The sequence below is a fragment of the Hydra vulgaris genome, chromosome 14 (genome assembly GCF_038396675.1).
Source record: "Hydra vulgaris chromosome 14, alternate assembly HydraT2T_AEP".
Classification (NCBI taxonomy): domain Eukaryota; kingdom Metazoa; phylum Cnidaria; class Hydrozoa; order Anthoathecata; family Hydridae; genus Hydra; species Hydra vulgaris.
This window is the reverse complement of record NC_088933.1, coordinates 21,904,584-21,921,028: the sequence shown is the minus strand read 5'-3', so window position 1 is coordinate 21,921,028 and position 16,445 is coordinate 21,904,584. Positions and strand designations below refer to the sequence as shown.

The 16,445-nt window shown below is 27.8% G+C and overlaps 1 protein-coding gene across 1 annotated transcript; it reads right to left on the bottom strand.

The window, feature by feature from the left end:
• Nucleotides 1–5,545: 5,545 nt before the first annotated feature.
• LOC136090975 (uncharacterized) lies at nt 5,546–6,271 on the bottom strand. The gene has a single exon (XM_065817957.1). It carries the CDS (start codon nt 6,269–6,271, stop codon nt 5,546–5,548), a length of 726 nt encoding a protein of 241 aa, XP_065674029.1.
• Nucleotides 6,272–16,445: the final 10,174 nt, after the last annotated feature.

Genomic DNA, 16,445 nt, shown 5'->3' with positions numbered 1-16,445 from the left:
CTTAAATGTGTTATAGTAAAAAAATGGCAAGCACCATAATGAGAGGCAATTTTTGTGGATAATAACTTTGAAATATATTATAAATGTTTCCCATAAAAAAACAGTAATTAAGATTAATCCAAGACATAAGAAGAGGAACTAGTAAGAGCGTTGCCATTCATAAAAATGTAGTGTTGTTGCCATAACAACAACACCACAATACTTATTAGCAGTAAGCGACTAAGTTTTGATTGAGTTTTAATTCACCAGCCAATGTATAAAAAAGGATCAAAATCTGTACTGATTGTCCAAGAATAAGTGTTAGGTCTAAAGTTGAGATAACAAAAGTTTGTTAATTAAAGATTCAAAGACTTCAAAGAAAGAAAATAACAAAAAGACTAATTGGGTAAGAGGGGCCATAGATAGAGGGGTCAGAGCGATCTCCACAATTTTTGAAAATTGGAGACAGCTAAAAGCAGTATTTTCAACACTGAATAGTTTCCAATGAAAAATTTTTTGTTTCTTGAATTTCTAATTTTTTTTTTTTTTTTTTTTTTCAAGTCCTTCATTTTTCTTTTAGTTTATTTGTCTTAGCTGTATAAATATTTTATTAAGATTATCAAGAGAGAAGAACAACAGGTAATGAAACCTAGGATTTTTATTTAAATTATGCTGACCACTTTTGGTATCAACATCTCCCTCCCCCAACAAAAAATCCTGGATCCATCACTGAATATTACACCCATGTATGAGAGATAGAACATTACACTTTTTCATTGACAAAGTCTCAAAAAGCTTCTGAGATAGAATAAGAGATTTAGTAAGTTAAGAATCATGGACCTTAGCATCAATATCTTGCAATATAGTATGCAAGGGTTCCAGTATGAAAAAAATGATTTTTATAATGAATAAAGTAGCTAAAATATAATTTTTTCTAAACAAAAAATATAACAATTTTTCCTTTAATCCAGAATATCAGAGCTCTTAGCAAATGAATAAGTATAAGTAGTAAAATCAAATTTGATCAGAATTAAGCTTTACATCAAACAATACATACAGTTTCTGAACCCATATCTTACTGTGCTAGCCCTAGCTGAAATAGGTAAAAATTTTCAAAAACTATGCACAAACATCCATCAGCCTAAATGAGAGCAAACATAGAGGTCCTCTTTTTTGAATCTTTAGATTTGATAAAATCGAAGTTGTCAAGCTTAGTTCAATTGGTCACAGAAAATTTGTGGCTCTTGCTCCTTATAATAGTCAAAGTAAAAGTTTGCTTTCCATTTTGTTGTAGGCCATAAAATCAGCATATTACAGGCTTGATAATTTATTTAAGCGTGTTTTATTCCTAAGAGTTTAAGTACATAACATCATTGATTTTTTTTGTTTATGTAATAGATCGATTATGTAAACAAATGTATGAACTTGCTTGATGTTTTATGCAACATATGTGGTGCTTCTTTCGAGAAACAAAAAATATCTGAAAAGTTACCGTAACACATAATAATTGGAAAAAATCTCCTATACATAAATATATAAATATATATATATATATATATATATATATATATATATATATATATATATATATATATATATAAATATATATATATATATATCAGGGATGCGAAGTCCGGAGTCGGAGTCTAAAGTCCATGGAGTCCTTATTTTAGCCCGGAGTCCGGAGTCTTAGGAGTTCATAAAAATTTTAGGACTCCGGGACTCTTTTTTTTTTTTTTAGTTAATAATATGCGTTAAAAAGACCTTGTCACAAAGCACTGAAAAAGAGCATTTGACCGGGAGGTTAACCTTCTGTTTTGCCGATTTTATTTATTTGGCCAGATTGAGTATCGGTTCGGATGTTGCACCTTGTTAAGAAGCGTTACGCAGCTTGCATTTTACGTGCGAAATGGCCATTTGCCTGCCCATTCAGTAGTTTTACGTTAAACCAAAACTTTTATTGTTTAGAATATTTAAATTATCTTTTGATATTGTTTATGTGACGTTTATTCAGAAAATATAAAATAAAAGCATTTAGCCGCAATTGTGATCTAATAGGTTTTTTGTTAAAGAAACAGTTTGTTTAATAATTTTTTTTTGTTAAAATTAGTTAAAGAAAATAAAGTGTTATAAGTTTAAACTTTTCATCATATTTCATTATAAGTTTTATATTTCTTAAATATAAAACTAATAATGAAACCCTTAATGTTTGTTTTATTTATTTTTTTATCCCATTAAGAAAGTACTTATGATGAACTGTTTATTAAAGTATTTCCTCGTCATCAATTGTCTAGACCCAGGGGCAATTTCACGGGTTGTATGGAAAGGGGGTTGTTGCCCCCTCCTCTAAAAAGAGAGGGAGTTAACATTTGACTTACAGTTCAATATTTTTTATAAGACATTCGTGGCTTTTGAAGGACTCACCCTCCTTGTTTTACTCAAAAAATCGCTCCCTGGCTATACCTGTAGGTAATAATATGTTTGAGAATTTATTTGCTCAAATTTTTTCAATATGTACCAAGTTTAAAAATAAATGATATTTTAGTTTAGAAGTTTATTTTTTTGCTTAAGTGATTTATGCTATTATTAAATTTTTAGATTTATCATAGAAAGAACGTCGATTAGAAATGATGAACTAGTTTATGAGCAGTAAAGAAATATTTTACCAAAGTAAAGTTCTTTAAAAATAACTGTCGATAGAATTTGTGCTTTGTTTAAGTACTGTTTAAAACTGTTAAGTAGTGTGCAACTATAATTATAAATAGATAAAACTTGTAACTACTTTTATTAAGAAAAAAATTGTTTCTTTTAATCTAAACCCGAAATGTTGTGAGATAATATAATTATGTACATTGGTTTTCGGTCTACTCTCCTAAAAAATGAAATTTTTTTGTTTTAATAACGCTTACTAAAAAATTGCAATGAAAGCGGTATGGTTTAGATACAAAAAGCTATCAAATATTAATTCACAAATTAATTATATGCAATAAAAAAAAAAATTCAAATGTCTGTAAGTTTGCGCTATTGAGTCAAACTAACGATCAAGACTAATGGTAAAAAACCTACCATCTAAATCAGAAAGAAGCCAAAAAAGGCTTATAAAAATACCTCAACAAATAAATAAAAATTATTTTGCGCAACAATTCCTTTGACGGAAAAACTACTAACGTCATCAATTCGTAACTAGTCATGTTAACAACTTTCCTAACGATGTTTTTGAGGGTTGTTATACAGATAATTAATTTGGTGAAGCATATATAACAGAGAGCAAATACTTTGCATGTTCACAATAACTTGCAATAACAACATTTTTTTTTATAATAATATTTGCTGCTTACTCGTGAGTAATGGCCAAGTACTCGTGAGTAATGGCCAAGTAACAATGGCTAGTAATGGCCACTAACTATGCATCAGATACGATCTACAGACATTTTCATCGTACAAATAAAATGTTGAATGGATGTAAAGTAGTATGCTTCAAATGTCTTGTACCCGAAAAAAGTAAAAGTAATGAGTTATGCATTAAAGAAATTACAAAAGCTCGCATTAACAACCTTAAACAACATTTATCTAGAAAACACGCGGAGCTCGTCATTACGTTAGAAAAAAAAAAATTTGAAAAACAATTAGAAGAAAAGAATATGAAGCAAAAACATACAGCCATTAAAGGCAGCACTTCACAGCAATCCATATTAAAGTGTTTTGTACCGCAGTAAATTAATTTGCATATAGCAAAAGATGAGTTTTTAGAAGCTTTAAACCAGCTGGTTTTGATTGAAGGTCTTTCATTCCAGGTTCAAATTATTTTTTCATTAATATTTAATAGATAATTTTAAAAAAAATCTAAAAAATTATGTTTTTTTGCTATTTTTTAATAAAAATGTATTATTTTAAAAATAATTTCTATAGGCGTTTGATCGGGAACCTATTCAAAAGCTTTGTGGAAAAGTTGCATTTCATTTTGGATTTAAAATGAATAGAGATAATATGAGAATTCAAATTAGTGATCTTGCCAAAAAGCATCGCAAACAAATCAAAAACAAATTATCGGAAATGCTAATTTATTTAAAAGTCGATTCTACATCTAGGCATATGCGCCACTACCTCGGTATATGTGCAATACTCAAACAATGATGAAATTGTTGTCATCAATCTTGGCACTATCGATACGAAGGGAAAACAAACGGTGAAATAAATTTAAAAAATTATTGAGAAGTGTTTAGATAAGTTTGGAATCAATAAAATTAATATTTTATGCCTCAGTGTTGACAACGCAGCAGTGAGTAACACATATTTTAAAATTCACCTATATTTTTTTAAAATGAAGAACATAGTATATTAAATTGATATTAAAATTAATATTTTAAATAAAAACATTTAAAAAATAAACTTTTTTGATAAAACCGTATATTCACTAAATTTTCAGTTAACTTTTGATAATATTTTAAATAAAAACATTTAAAAAATAAACTTTTTTGATAAAACCGTATATTCACTAAATTTTCAGTTAACTATTGAAATCATAATTAATATATTTAGGTGAATATAAAGTTGGTGCGCAACTTCGGGATCAGCGCCATTTAGGAAATCGAAGATGACAAAAGCGATCTTGCAGTTGAAACTGATGAGTTTGACGAAGATGGTTTGACGAAGATGGTTTGACGAAGATGGTTTGACGAAGATGGCAGACAATGCGGCAGCAGACTTGACAAGTGGAGTTGCCGGTAGAATGAATGTTATACATCTTCAAAGATGGGCTGTCCACACTTTACAGCTAGCCGTGAATGATGCATTGAAGATGCCCACAATAAAAAAATTCCTCAGCCATGCAAGAGAAGTTGTCAAAACTGCAAGAAATTCTAAGTGGATTGACTTTTTCAGAGAACAAGCTCCACATCTTGTTCCAATACTAGATCAGGCTACCCGTTGGTCTAGCCAGTTCAATATGATCGAGAGGCTAATTCAGGTAAGTTATAGTTTATAACTTCTAAGTTTTAATTAAAGTGTATAAACCGGTTTTCCAACCGGTATAGTATAAATCCAATTAGTTCAATGTTAATGACATTTACATTATTTAATAACTTGTAAAATTTAGTTGATGTAAATATTTCTTTAATAATCCTCTTTACTTAACTAGTTGAAAACGTAATACATATATTTAATGAATTCTTCTGTTCTTCTAGATTCGACCAGTAATTCAAAACCTGAATATGCAAAAAGAAGCTCCTAAAGAATTTAATGTGCAACCATATTTTGGGGGGATGCGGGAAGAACTGAGAGATGTATTCCATATGGCACGTGATCTAACTATCCATCTTCAGTGTGAAAATATTACCGCAGACAAACTCCTTTTTGATTGGATTTCAATAAAGTGTGAACTAGACGGGAAAGACAATGACTTAGCCAGAGATTTCCAAATAGGAATGAATAATAGAGAAAGCGCACTAACGGGTGATGTAGAAGTTATTGGACAAAATAAAAACGTCAATAACTTATTTATAAATAAAAAAACAAACTACTATTATACTTTTTTTAAATAAAGCATTTATCTTTTAATAAAAATGTATTATTTTTTATATGAAAAAACACCACCATCTGCAATTGATCTCAATTTTGCTCTGACGCCTTTCATATGCGACTGCAAAAAGTTTAAATCAATTTCTTGTAGTTTTAGTTTAATGCAATCAATCAAAACTTGCTCTGTTGAAGCTTGCCAATCTCCCTCGTAAACCTTCTGTGCCAAATGTCCCCAAAAATTTTCAATTGGTTGTGCTTGAGGCACATTTGGGAGATTGGATTCTTTATCAACGTAGTAGACATATTGGTCCATCCAATTTAGAAAATCTTTAGAATAATGAGAACTTGCTAAATCTGGCCAAAATAAATAGTTAAAGTCTCCATGATACTTGTGAATAAATGGAAGAAGTCGTTTTTCTAAACATTCATTAATATAGATTGATGAATTGATCGCTACAGCCTCGGAAGTGCTAAACAATGGATCGGACATACCACGGTCAGATATGGCTATCCACATTAATAATTTTTTTGGAAATTTCTCTTTTCCTATAAAACGAACACTTTCTGGGCATGTCTTTTTGTTGTTTGTGTAGTATCCAGAATTTCCAGACATGTTGTCCCCTGCAAAACAAAAGTATTTTTTGTCATCGATGACTAGAAGCGATTTTGTGTTATAGAGTTGGTTAACTAGTTTCCTGCTTCTTTTCTTTGCCTTTATTTGTTGTTCTATAGTGTATTTTGGAGTCTTTTCACGTTTTCTATATTTAATATTCATTTTTTTTAACTAACGACCAATTGTCGATTGATTTACACCGAATTTAATACCTATTTTTTTCTGACTGACCCCTTTTCGATTGTTAACAAGTCTCGTTAATTCGGCTTTCTTTTCTCTAGTTCAGGATGTCAGACGACCAGGGTGCTTTCTATCAGAAAACGATTGAACAGTTTCAAGTCTTTTTAGGTTATCATATATTGTACTTCGAGCAAAACCTTCCTTTTCAAAATAATTTATGATTTTTTTTTTTTTATATCAGGTTTATTTACATAAAACATTTTTAGTCGCTTTCGAAAAGATTCTCGTTCAGCTGCATTTAACCTCATTTTAAATAATTGTGTTTCAAATAATAAAGTTTATACTTTATAGAACATTTATGCCTAGGCATAAAACCACAAAAACTAATTATTATGCTCAAATAATGAAATTAGGATTTGTCCGATAACTTCCGCATCACCCGTTACGCAAAAATTCGTTGTTTCCTGCAGCAGTTTACGTGGATATTAGGCATGGCTGTATGCTAACAGCAACTGAAGATAAGATTTTTTATCAAAATGCATTTATATATACAGTTTTGAAAATTAAACTTTAAAAAATACATATTCAAAAACTTATTAATATTTCTATAAATAGCTGCAGCTGATGGACTTTGGAAAATTAATTACAAACTGATTCAACTGGCTAATAAAAATAAGAATGATGAACTTGACAAAATTAAAAATGCAGTAGCGTGCAACTCTTTTTCAGTTCATGATGCCGAATCTAGTTCAGAAAACGAAGAGGATGCTTCACCAGTCGCAAAGCGACGACCAAATTTATTTATGCTATGTGAACAGGAGATTGAAAAGAATTGTTCAAAAGAACAAATGCAGGTTCAACTAGACGTAATTGAAACGGAGTTTCGACAAGCTCTAAAAACAATTCCAGAAATTCGATCAATGTTTAAAGATACCTCCTCCAATTAAGACGACTTTTTAAAACTTAACCCATTTAAAGCAATTAAACAGTTCCCTGAGGTTTTACGGGATGCTTGCAGAGTGGCTTTGTCGCTACCCATATCCCAAGTCAGTGTTGAGCGACTGTTTTCAGTTTTAAAGCACATGACACCAGATCATCGTAGTCGATTTACATCTGAGTTAATTGACGATATGCTTTTTTTACGAACAAACGAGTTTTTTATTTGAATATTTTTTGACAATGTAGATATTGTAATATTTTGTTCTTGTAACTTTATAATTTAGAGTGTAATTAATGTAAATAAACATTTAAATCTTTTTATAATTCTTTGATCATATGTTTTCAAATAAACTAAGAAATTGAGAATTCTGTGCATGCAACAATACAAAATAAATAAGTTATCTTTAGAGTTGTATTATTCTTATTAAGGAGTGGTTGCGCTCGGCTGCATAAACCCACGAATCCCTTATTTTTCCTAAAAAAGTAAGGGAACCGTGGTTCAAACCCACCTTTGGGCAAGTTTTGCGACATCGGTTAGGAAGGAGGAGTGAATTCCTGTTAATTACTTTTCTGCGGTGCTCTGCGATAAGACTGAATAGACTACTTAGGGAACCAAAATACATATATATATAAATACTTTTCTGGCATTTATACATAAAAACTCCAGATAATAAAAATCCTTATTTAATTTAAGAAAGAATAAAAATCTGGAGTCCGGAGTTGGAGTCCATGATTTTTGAGCACGGAGTCCCGAAAAATCGATGGAACTTCGCATCCCTGATATATATATATATATATATATATATATATATATATATATATATATATATCAACCCTCGGAATCAGGAAAAATGAGGTCAGCAATAATTTGCCGAACTCAATCTTTTAGAGGTCGGCAAAAACTATCTGATACAAAGGTCTTACCATAAAACATAGAAACGAGGTCGGCAATTTTTTGCCAACTTTAAACATTTTCAGGTTGGCAGTTAGGTTCGCATTGCCGAATGCCGACCCTAATTCCCAGGGTTGATATATATATATATATATATAGATATATATATATATATATATATATATATATATAAAACATGTTTAAAAAAATTATTTAAAAAAAACTTAAAAATATTGACTTTTTTTATTTTCATCTTAAAAACAATAGTTTTAGGCGATTATATCTAAAAAAAATATTATGTAGATTGATTAATATTTTCGAAGTTTTTATATAATTTCGCTTCTTTTGAGTACCAGGTTGATATACTTCAGAAAAACTTTTTTTTTTCAAAAAATTAGAAACCCGTCAAATTTTTAAGGGTCTTGAGGCACCCCTGAAAATATTTTTTATTCAAAAAAATTTTAAACATAGTGTTTTTGTATTATATATATATATATATATATATATATATATATATATATATATATATATATATATATATATATATATATATATATATATATATATATATATATATATTATCCATATCTGATCCAGCAATGGTGAAACTTAAAGTAGAAGATAAAAGTTAGATAAGTGTTTTTTACTAATTTATTATTGCTCTGTTCTTTAAGAACATTGAGCACTCTATTTGTAAAATACACTAACATAATTTACATATGTGTATATATATATATATATATATATATATATATATATATATATATATATATATATATATATATATATATATATATATATATATATATATATGTATATATATATGTATATATATATATATATATATGTATATATATATGTATATATATTTATGTATATATATGGGCATTTCCAAAAAATTACTCACAGAAATTCGTATATGTTTTGTCTATTATTTTCATAAAAATAAAACTGGCAATCTCCAATTCACTCTGATTTAATTCTAATATATATAAATATTTTGTAAACAAAAAATGGTATACATTAGTAATGTTAACAAAGAATAAATTAAGTTTGAAGCGGAACCACGCACAGAACAGGAAAACCTAAATTTTAGTAACTAGATAAATGAACTTTAATTATTCCTCAAAAAATGTAAGTTTCAGCACTATACTTTTTTTTTTAAATAAAATTTTAAACATTAGAAAAGATTTCCAGAAAGTTACAGGATTGCACTCTGTGTCATAAGAGTTACAGCAATTTTTTAAATGCAGTTCATGAATGATCACAGACGGAAGTCACGCATGGAAGTTGCAAATTTGTCATTTTCATATAGTTTTGAAAATAGATTGCTATTTTCATATATGAAAATAGATTGCTTGTGAGTATTTCAAGTTAAATATTACACTTCTACGACTCATATTTAATATGTTTTTGAAGAGAAATGGCACTCATCAAATATTTCTAACTTCAGTATAGTGTTTTGAAAATTATTGAATATTTTTTAAACTGTAGCAATATTATTACACAAAAAAAAAAAATTATAAAAATATTTAATTTATTCAGGCAGCCTAAAATATGATAAAAATATTTTTGTTATAATTGTTATTTAAGAAAATCAAAATAGTATACATATTGCTATAAGTCCCAGCTTTTAATTGCTGAAAAATTACACACAGAAATGGAAGTGCCCATATATATATGCTTTAATTAATGGAGCACTTTCCTGAAGATATATGCAAGCACAAATACATATACATTATATATATATATATATATATATATATATATATATATATATATATATATATATATATATATATATATATATATATATGTATGTATGTATATATATATATATATATATATATATATATATATATATATATATATATATATATATATATATATATATATATACATATATATATATATATCAGTGGCGGATCCAGCATTTTTTGGTTTTTGAGATAGCTAACTTCCAGACATGGAGCAAACTCCAAACATTTATATGTTTATACTTATGTCAAATAAGGATGCTTTGCAAAAAATTGCGATGATTGGAGGCTGGGAACAAAAAAGCCCCAATTTTTGTGCCCCTCCTGCCCCAAACGTGAGAGCAACAAGTTGATAAAATATTTTTTGTACTGTTTTTAACTAGACTAATATTCATCGATAAATTTTATATTTCATAGTAAAATATTTTAGCTTTTAAAAGTTATGACCATATAAAGTTTAAACCCCCCTCAATTTGAGGGGGTTATAAATTTTATATAGTCATTATTTTTGAACACTGAAAGATAATACTATGAAACTTAAAATTTATCAATGAATATAAGTCTAGTTGAGAACAGAAAAAAAAATATTTTATCAACTTGTTGCTTTCACGTTTGGGGCAGGGGGGCACAAAATTTGGGGTTTTTTTGTTCCCAGCCTCCAATCATCGCAATTTTTTGCAAAGCATCCTTATTTGACAAAAGTATAAACATATAAACATTTTGGTATTTGCTCCATATCTGGAAGTTAGCTATCTCAAAGACTAAAAAAAGCTGGATCCGCCTCTGTATATATATGTAAATTATGTTAGTGTATTTTACAATTAGAGTGCTCAATGTTCTTAAAGAACAGAGCAATAATAAATTAGTAAAAAACACTTATCTAACTTTTATCTTCTACTTTAAGTTTCTACTTTTAAGTTAATATATATATATATATATATATATATATATATATATATATATATATATATATATATATATATATATATATATATATATATATATATATATATATATATATATATGAATTAGTAAAAAACACTTATCTAACTTTTATCTTCTACTTTAAGTTTCACCATTGCTGGATCATCAGGAAAAGTTCTCTTCAGGATTATCAGGAAGAGAACTCTTCCTGATGATCCAGCAATGGTGAAACTTAAAGTAGAAGATAAAAGTTAGATAAGTGTTTTTTACTAATTTATATATATATATATATATATATATATATATATATATATATATATATATATATATATATATATATATATATATATAAATATATATATATATATATATATATATATAATATATATATATATATATATATATATATATATATATATATATATATATATATATATATATATATATATATATTGTCAAATATTGTTTTGAAGTTAATTAACAGATCTAAATCCTAGCATTTTTAGTTTACTAATATTAAAATAAATTTGCAAGAATTTATGTTTCGTATTTTTACCTATATGTTACCTCGTGTCGGAAATATATGTTCACGTCTATAAACATCTTTCATAAAATGGTAGAGTTAAATTGAACAATATGTATAATGGTATTTTTTAATAAACCATTTTATTGTTTATCAAACCATACGTCCGTCACTTGAGTTGAATCAAGTATTTGACTTACGGACGCGTCGGTAAGTCGGAGTACTTAGTTTTTATATAAGTCGCGACGTGTCAAACGTCGTATGATACGTCGTGTATACGTGACGTGTGATGCGTCGACGTATACTGCGACGAGTATCATACGAGCTCATCTGCATAAAGTGCTGTCAAAAAATTAAAATTTTCTTGAATCTATTCAAATATTAAAACAATTGAAAGTTTTTTTACCCTAAAAATAACCAAAGAAAATAGAAATTAGTTTTTCATTGTCTTCTCAAAATCAACTTACTCGGACTTGGCGCGTTTTGCAGATGGGCACCTCATATATAGAATCGCACCGAAAAATAAGATGACAACCCTGATTTTTAGTATTTCGAAGAAAACTATAACTGAGTCTCCTCCATGTTTTCCTTTAGGTTTTGTTGATATACTTTTATGTACTTTTCGTGACCTTTGGGCAACACCATTTGGCAAAGTTTTGATGTTTTTAGATTAAATTTAGTTCAAAAGGTTGTGCAGAAGAAATTTAAGAGCCATACGATGAAGTCATTGTGTGTAAAACCAAGTTTTTAATGTTCTTACAAAATGTTATCACAAATATAGATAAAGACTAATTTTAATATATAATTTTGAAATCTAAATGGAAATTATATTTGTCAACTTTATTTCCAACCAGTTTATAACAACTCTGGTAAACAAAAAGTTGCAATAAATAACCTTTCACTTCGAATATTGCTGTATAACTAACTATAATGTTTTCACTTTTGATGAAATGTGTTATTTATAATGAATCAGTATGTTTACACTACATAAGCGCGCTACATAATGGTAAAAGATATCTTACTTTCATGTATTGTTTTCATGACACTTTCATGTATTGTTCTTACGGGTCGATTAAAAACTAAGCTAAAACAAAGCTAAACTGTCTGGTATTTATGCACTAATTAGACACACACCAAAATTTTTTTTTTCATTATTTCTTTTAAAAATCAGGGTTACCAGAAGTTGTATAGTTGTTAACTAATGTTTGTACACACACAAAAATTAACAATAACATTATTTAAAAATAAATTTAGCCCAGGCAAAAGCGATGCTAGACATATTGGTCGCTAATGCATCATTTAAATTACATTACATGGATATATATCTTTTTTTAGTGTAACGTTTATTAATTTATTGTTTATTCTATTTTTCGGTTCAAAACATGAACATGATGTCATAAAAATGATGTACCTAAATGTCCAAATATATAATTAGTTTCTGTTTTTCTAACAACCAACAATTAAAATTTTACCAAGTAAATCATTCTTTGCGAAAACTTAAATACAAATTGACAACTGTAAACGTATAACTTTTTAGCGTATGTAGGCAATAAAATCAAGAGCTTGCGCGTTTTTGGAAAAAAAATCTTTTGATATAGTCTTCTTATTCAGCATTTTTTTGATTCTCAAAACAATCGTAATCTTTTTCAAGACACAGACTGCTCCGTTAATTCTATGTTGTACAAGTTGATATGAATAGGCAGGGTAAATACATAGTAGGTATAAGGTTGATGTGAATAGGTAAGGCACATACACAGTAGGTATAAGGTTGATATGAAAAGGTAAGGTAGATACACTGTTGGTAAAAGGTTGATGTGAATAGGTAAGGTGCATATACACTTGTTTCATATCCTTATTGTTTCAAAATGTACCAGAAATTGCTTTCATTGTCGTGTACTCTTCCTACATTCTACATTGCTAACAAGTTCGGGTATTTTTTTTTTGTAAGTTTTTTATTAATATTATGCTGCTAATGGTAATCAGGTAAATAGTGCATATCACAGCGCATTATTCCATGATAAAAATTCAAACAAAGGTATCATTATTAATGTATCTGGGGGATATAATTTAGTTACTTCTTGTTGTATAATAAAATTAGGTGCATAGGTGGAACACAAAGCAAGTTTTCTTTGTTTTTGAGCAGCTCCAGCTTTGTCTAAAAACTTCTGCTTGTTTAAAGCCTATTTTTTCTCATGCACCTTTAATCTAAAAATATATAATATTCATTTTCAATTATATTAAAAATAATACATTTATTTAATAAATACTGCATAGGTATTAAAGTTCATAATTGTACTTTAACAGCCGACTCAAAAAGGACCGTCTTCGAAATAAAACTAGTATTAGTCCTAGGACTCAAGTACTTCATTTTACCCATGTTTGATTTTCAATGATAATAGCAATCAATTCAGAAGTTTTTCAGAAAAAAATTGTTTTACATTGGACATTACATTGGATTCCAACATACTGAATTAAAAACTGATTGAAAAGTCTGAACCCAGTTGCAAATGTTTTTCGTCTAGCTATCTCCTGTTTAGAGTTAATCAATTTAAAAACTATTTACAACTATAAAATTGATGCACAGGGCTTATATAACTGATCCACAGGCTTTTATATGCATTTTGCTTAATGAAAGTAAAATGCATTTCTAAATGAAACTTTATTATAACCCTTTATTATATCTTTTCCTTGTTAAATAGTGTGGGTTTATATTATTTTGTGTGGGTTTTACAAAAAGTATAAATGTAATAGTTGCTATGTGAATATAAATGTAATAGTTGCAAATGCTAACTCCTCCCCCCTATAGAAAAAACTCTTGGCGAAAGTTTGTAAAAACAAAAATGAATTATGTAGATTGGTTTTTAGTCTACTGGTATTGTATTTATTATAAATTTAGTTAATAATGTATTGAAGATTGAATTAGATAAACCCAGTGGGTATAGCACAGTACGTCTTAAAGATGTCCTATAGGCCTGTGACGTCTATAAAACATTTGTGGCAGCTTGGAAGATAAAGATAAAGTTTGTAGAGACATTTAATTTAGTTAGATTACGCTAACATTAGTATAAACGTTTATATAGAAAAGAATGCAGTTGATATATATTCATATAATTTTATTATATAATCTATAATTAATATTGATTTTTTTTTCAATTTCCAATGTTATTTGTGATACAATAAAATAAACTATTAAACGGCTTTTACAAATATAAATGTATACAAAGCGTGCAAACAATATAAACTAGGTTTCCGAAAAAAGATAACAAGGACTTTATCTGTAGAACAGTAAAAAATAAACAAACATATTCAAAAAATTTATTTGCTAATATGTTTGAAAAATACTAGTTACAATAAAGTGAAGCTTTGCAAAAAGTTACAATGATTGGAGCCTGGGAAAAAAAAAGTCCCAAAATTTTAACCACAACTGCCCCATATGTGAGAGCAACATCTTAACAAAATATTTTTTTAAATATTCTTAACTTAAGTTATATTTATGATAAATTTTAAATTTCATACAACAATCTTTTAACATTCAAAAGTTATGACCATATAAAATGTGTAACCCCTCAAATTGATGGGGATTTAAATTTTATATGGACATAATTTTTGAACGCTGAGAGATTATACTATGAAGTTTAAAATTTGTCGATGAATATAGCTTTAATTGAGAATAATAAAAACAATATTTTATCAACTTGTTGCTCTTACGTTTGGAGTAGATGTGATCAAAATTTTAGGGCTTTGTTGTTTTCAGGCTCTAATCGTTGCAATTTTTTGCAAAGCATCCTTATTTGACTCAAGTATAAACTTATAAATGTTTGTTTCATATCTGGAAGATATGCTTTTTAGGTAAAAGTTCATCAAACTACAGTACTGGAGCATGGGGTTGAAAAAAAGTCATAGCCCTAATATATATATATATATATATATATATATATATATATATATATATATATATATATATATATATATATATATATATATATATATATATATATAAGTAAAACTGTAAACAATATAAACTAGTTAAAAAATTGTGAGCATTGTAAACTACATAGCTTTATGAAAAAAAATGATAAAATTCCAAAATAAGATTAAAATAAATAAAAAATCAAGTTTATGTCCAGCTTTCAACACAAACTATTTAAATAGATTAAGTTTGATGTTCAATAAAATAAAAAATTTAGGGGTCTTTCTGAAAACGAATAAGCATTTTTACTGCGAGTTGGATACTCGATATAAATATTATTACTGTAGAGCTAGTTACTTATTGTTACCAAGCTCTTCTTACTTTTTGTGAATTAAGCGGGAGTTACTACAGCCATTCACGGAATCGTTAAGCCAAAGTTTTTCAAACTAATGAAAAGTACAAGTCAATTTTCGCCAAAATTAGCGACTCTTTATCTTTTATATAACCCATTTTGACGAAATAGAAAAATTTATACGTTGATTATATAGGTTGAAATGCAATAATAAAATGAAGGAAGTTGTAGTAAGTTTATTGCTAAAAAGAAGCTCCGGGTAAATAATTTACCAGGTAAATAACCAATCAATACAATCAAAATAAAATAAACTGTCATTTTGATTAAATAAATAACCCCTTCCCCCCCCCCCTCCTTCCCACCAAAAAAAAAAAAAATAGTCTTTAAATTACTTAAGACATTTTTGTGTTTCTGGACACAATAGATCAGGAACAAATAGTGATTTTATGAAGTTCAAATCCATTGTCCTATTTAATACATCGCATCTATTTTAAAATTTTTAATAAATATGCAAGTCGAAGGTTTTCATTTCGAACTAAATGCTTCATTAAACCATTTCTGTAGTTGTATAAAGAAAATTTTATTTTTGTTACAAATTTTAAAAACTACAAAAATAAAAAAAATGAGAAAATAAAGAAAATATTTACACGCAGATTGCGCTCAAGCGTGTTGCTTGAGCACAATCTGCGTGTAAATGTAGCTTTTTACCAACTGATGAAAAACTGATTAACGCATTTTACAGTCTTTCCAATTTTATGTCAGCCTATCTTATCTTATATATTTCTATCTTAAATTTTTTTATTACATTTCTTGTTATATATAATAAGAAATGTAATAAAAGTAATAAAGAACGCGGATA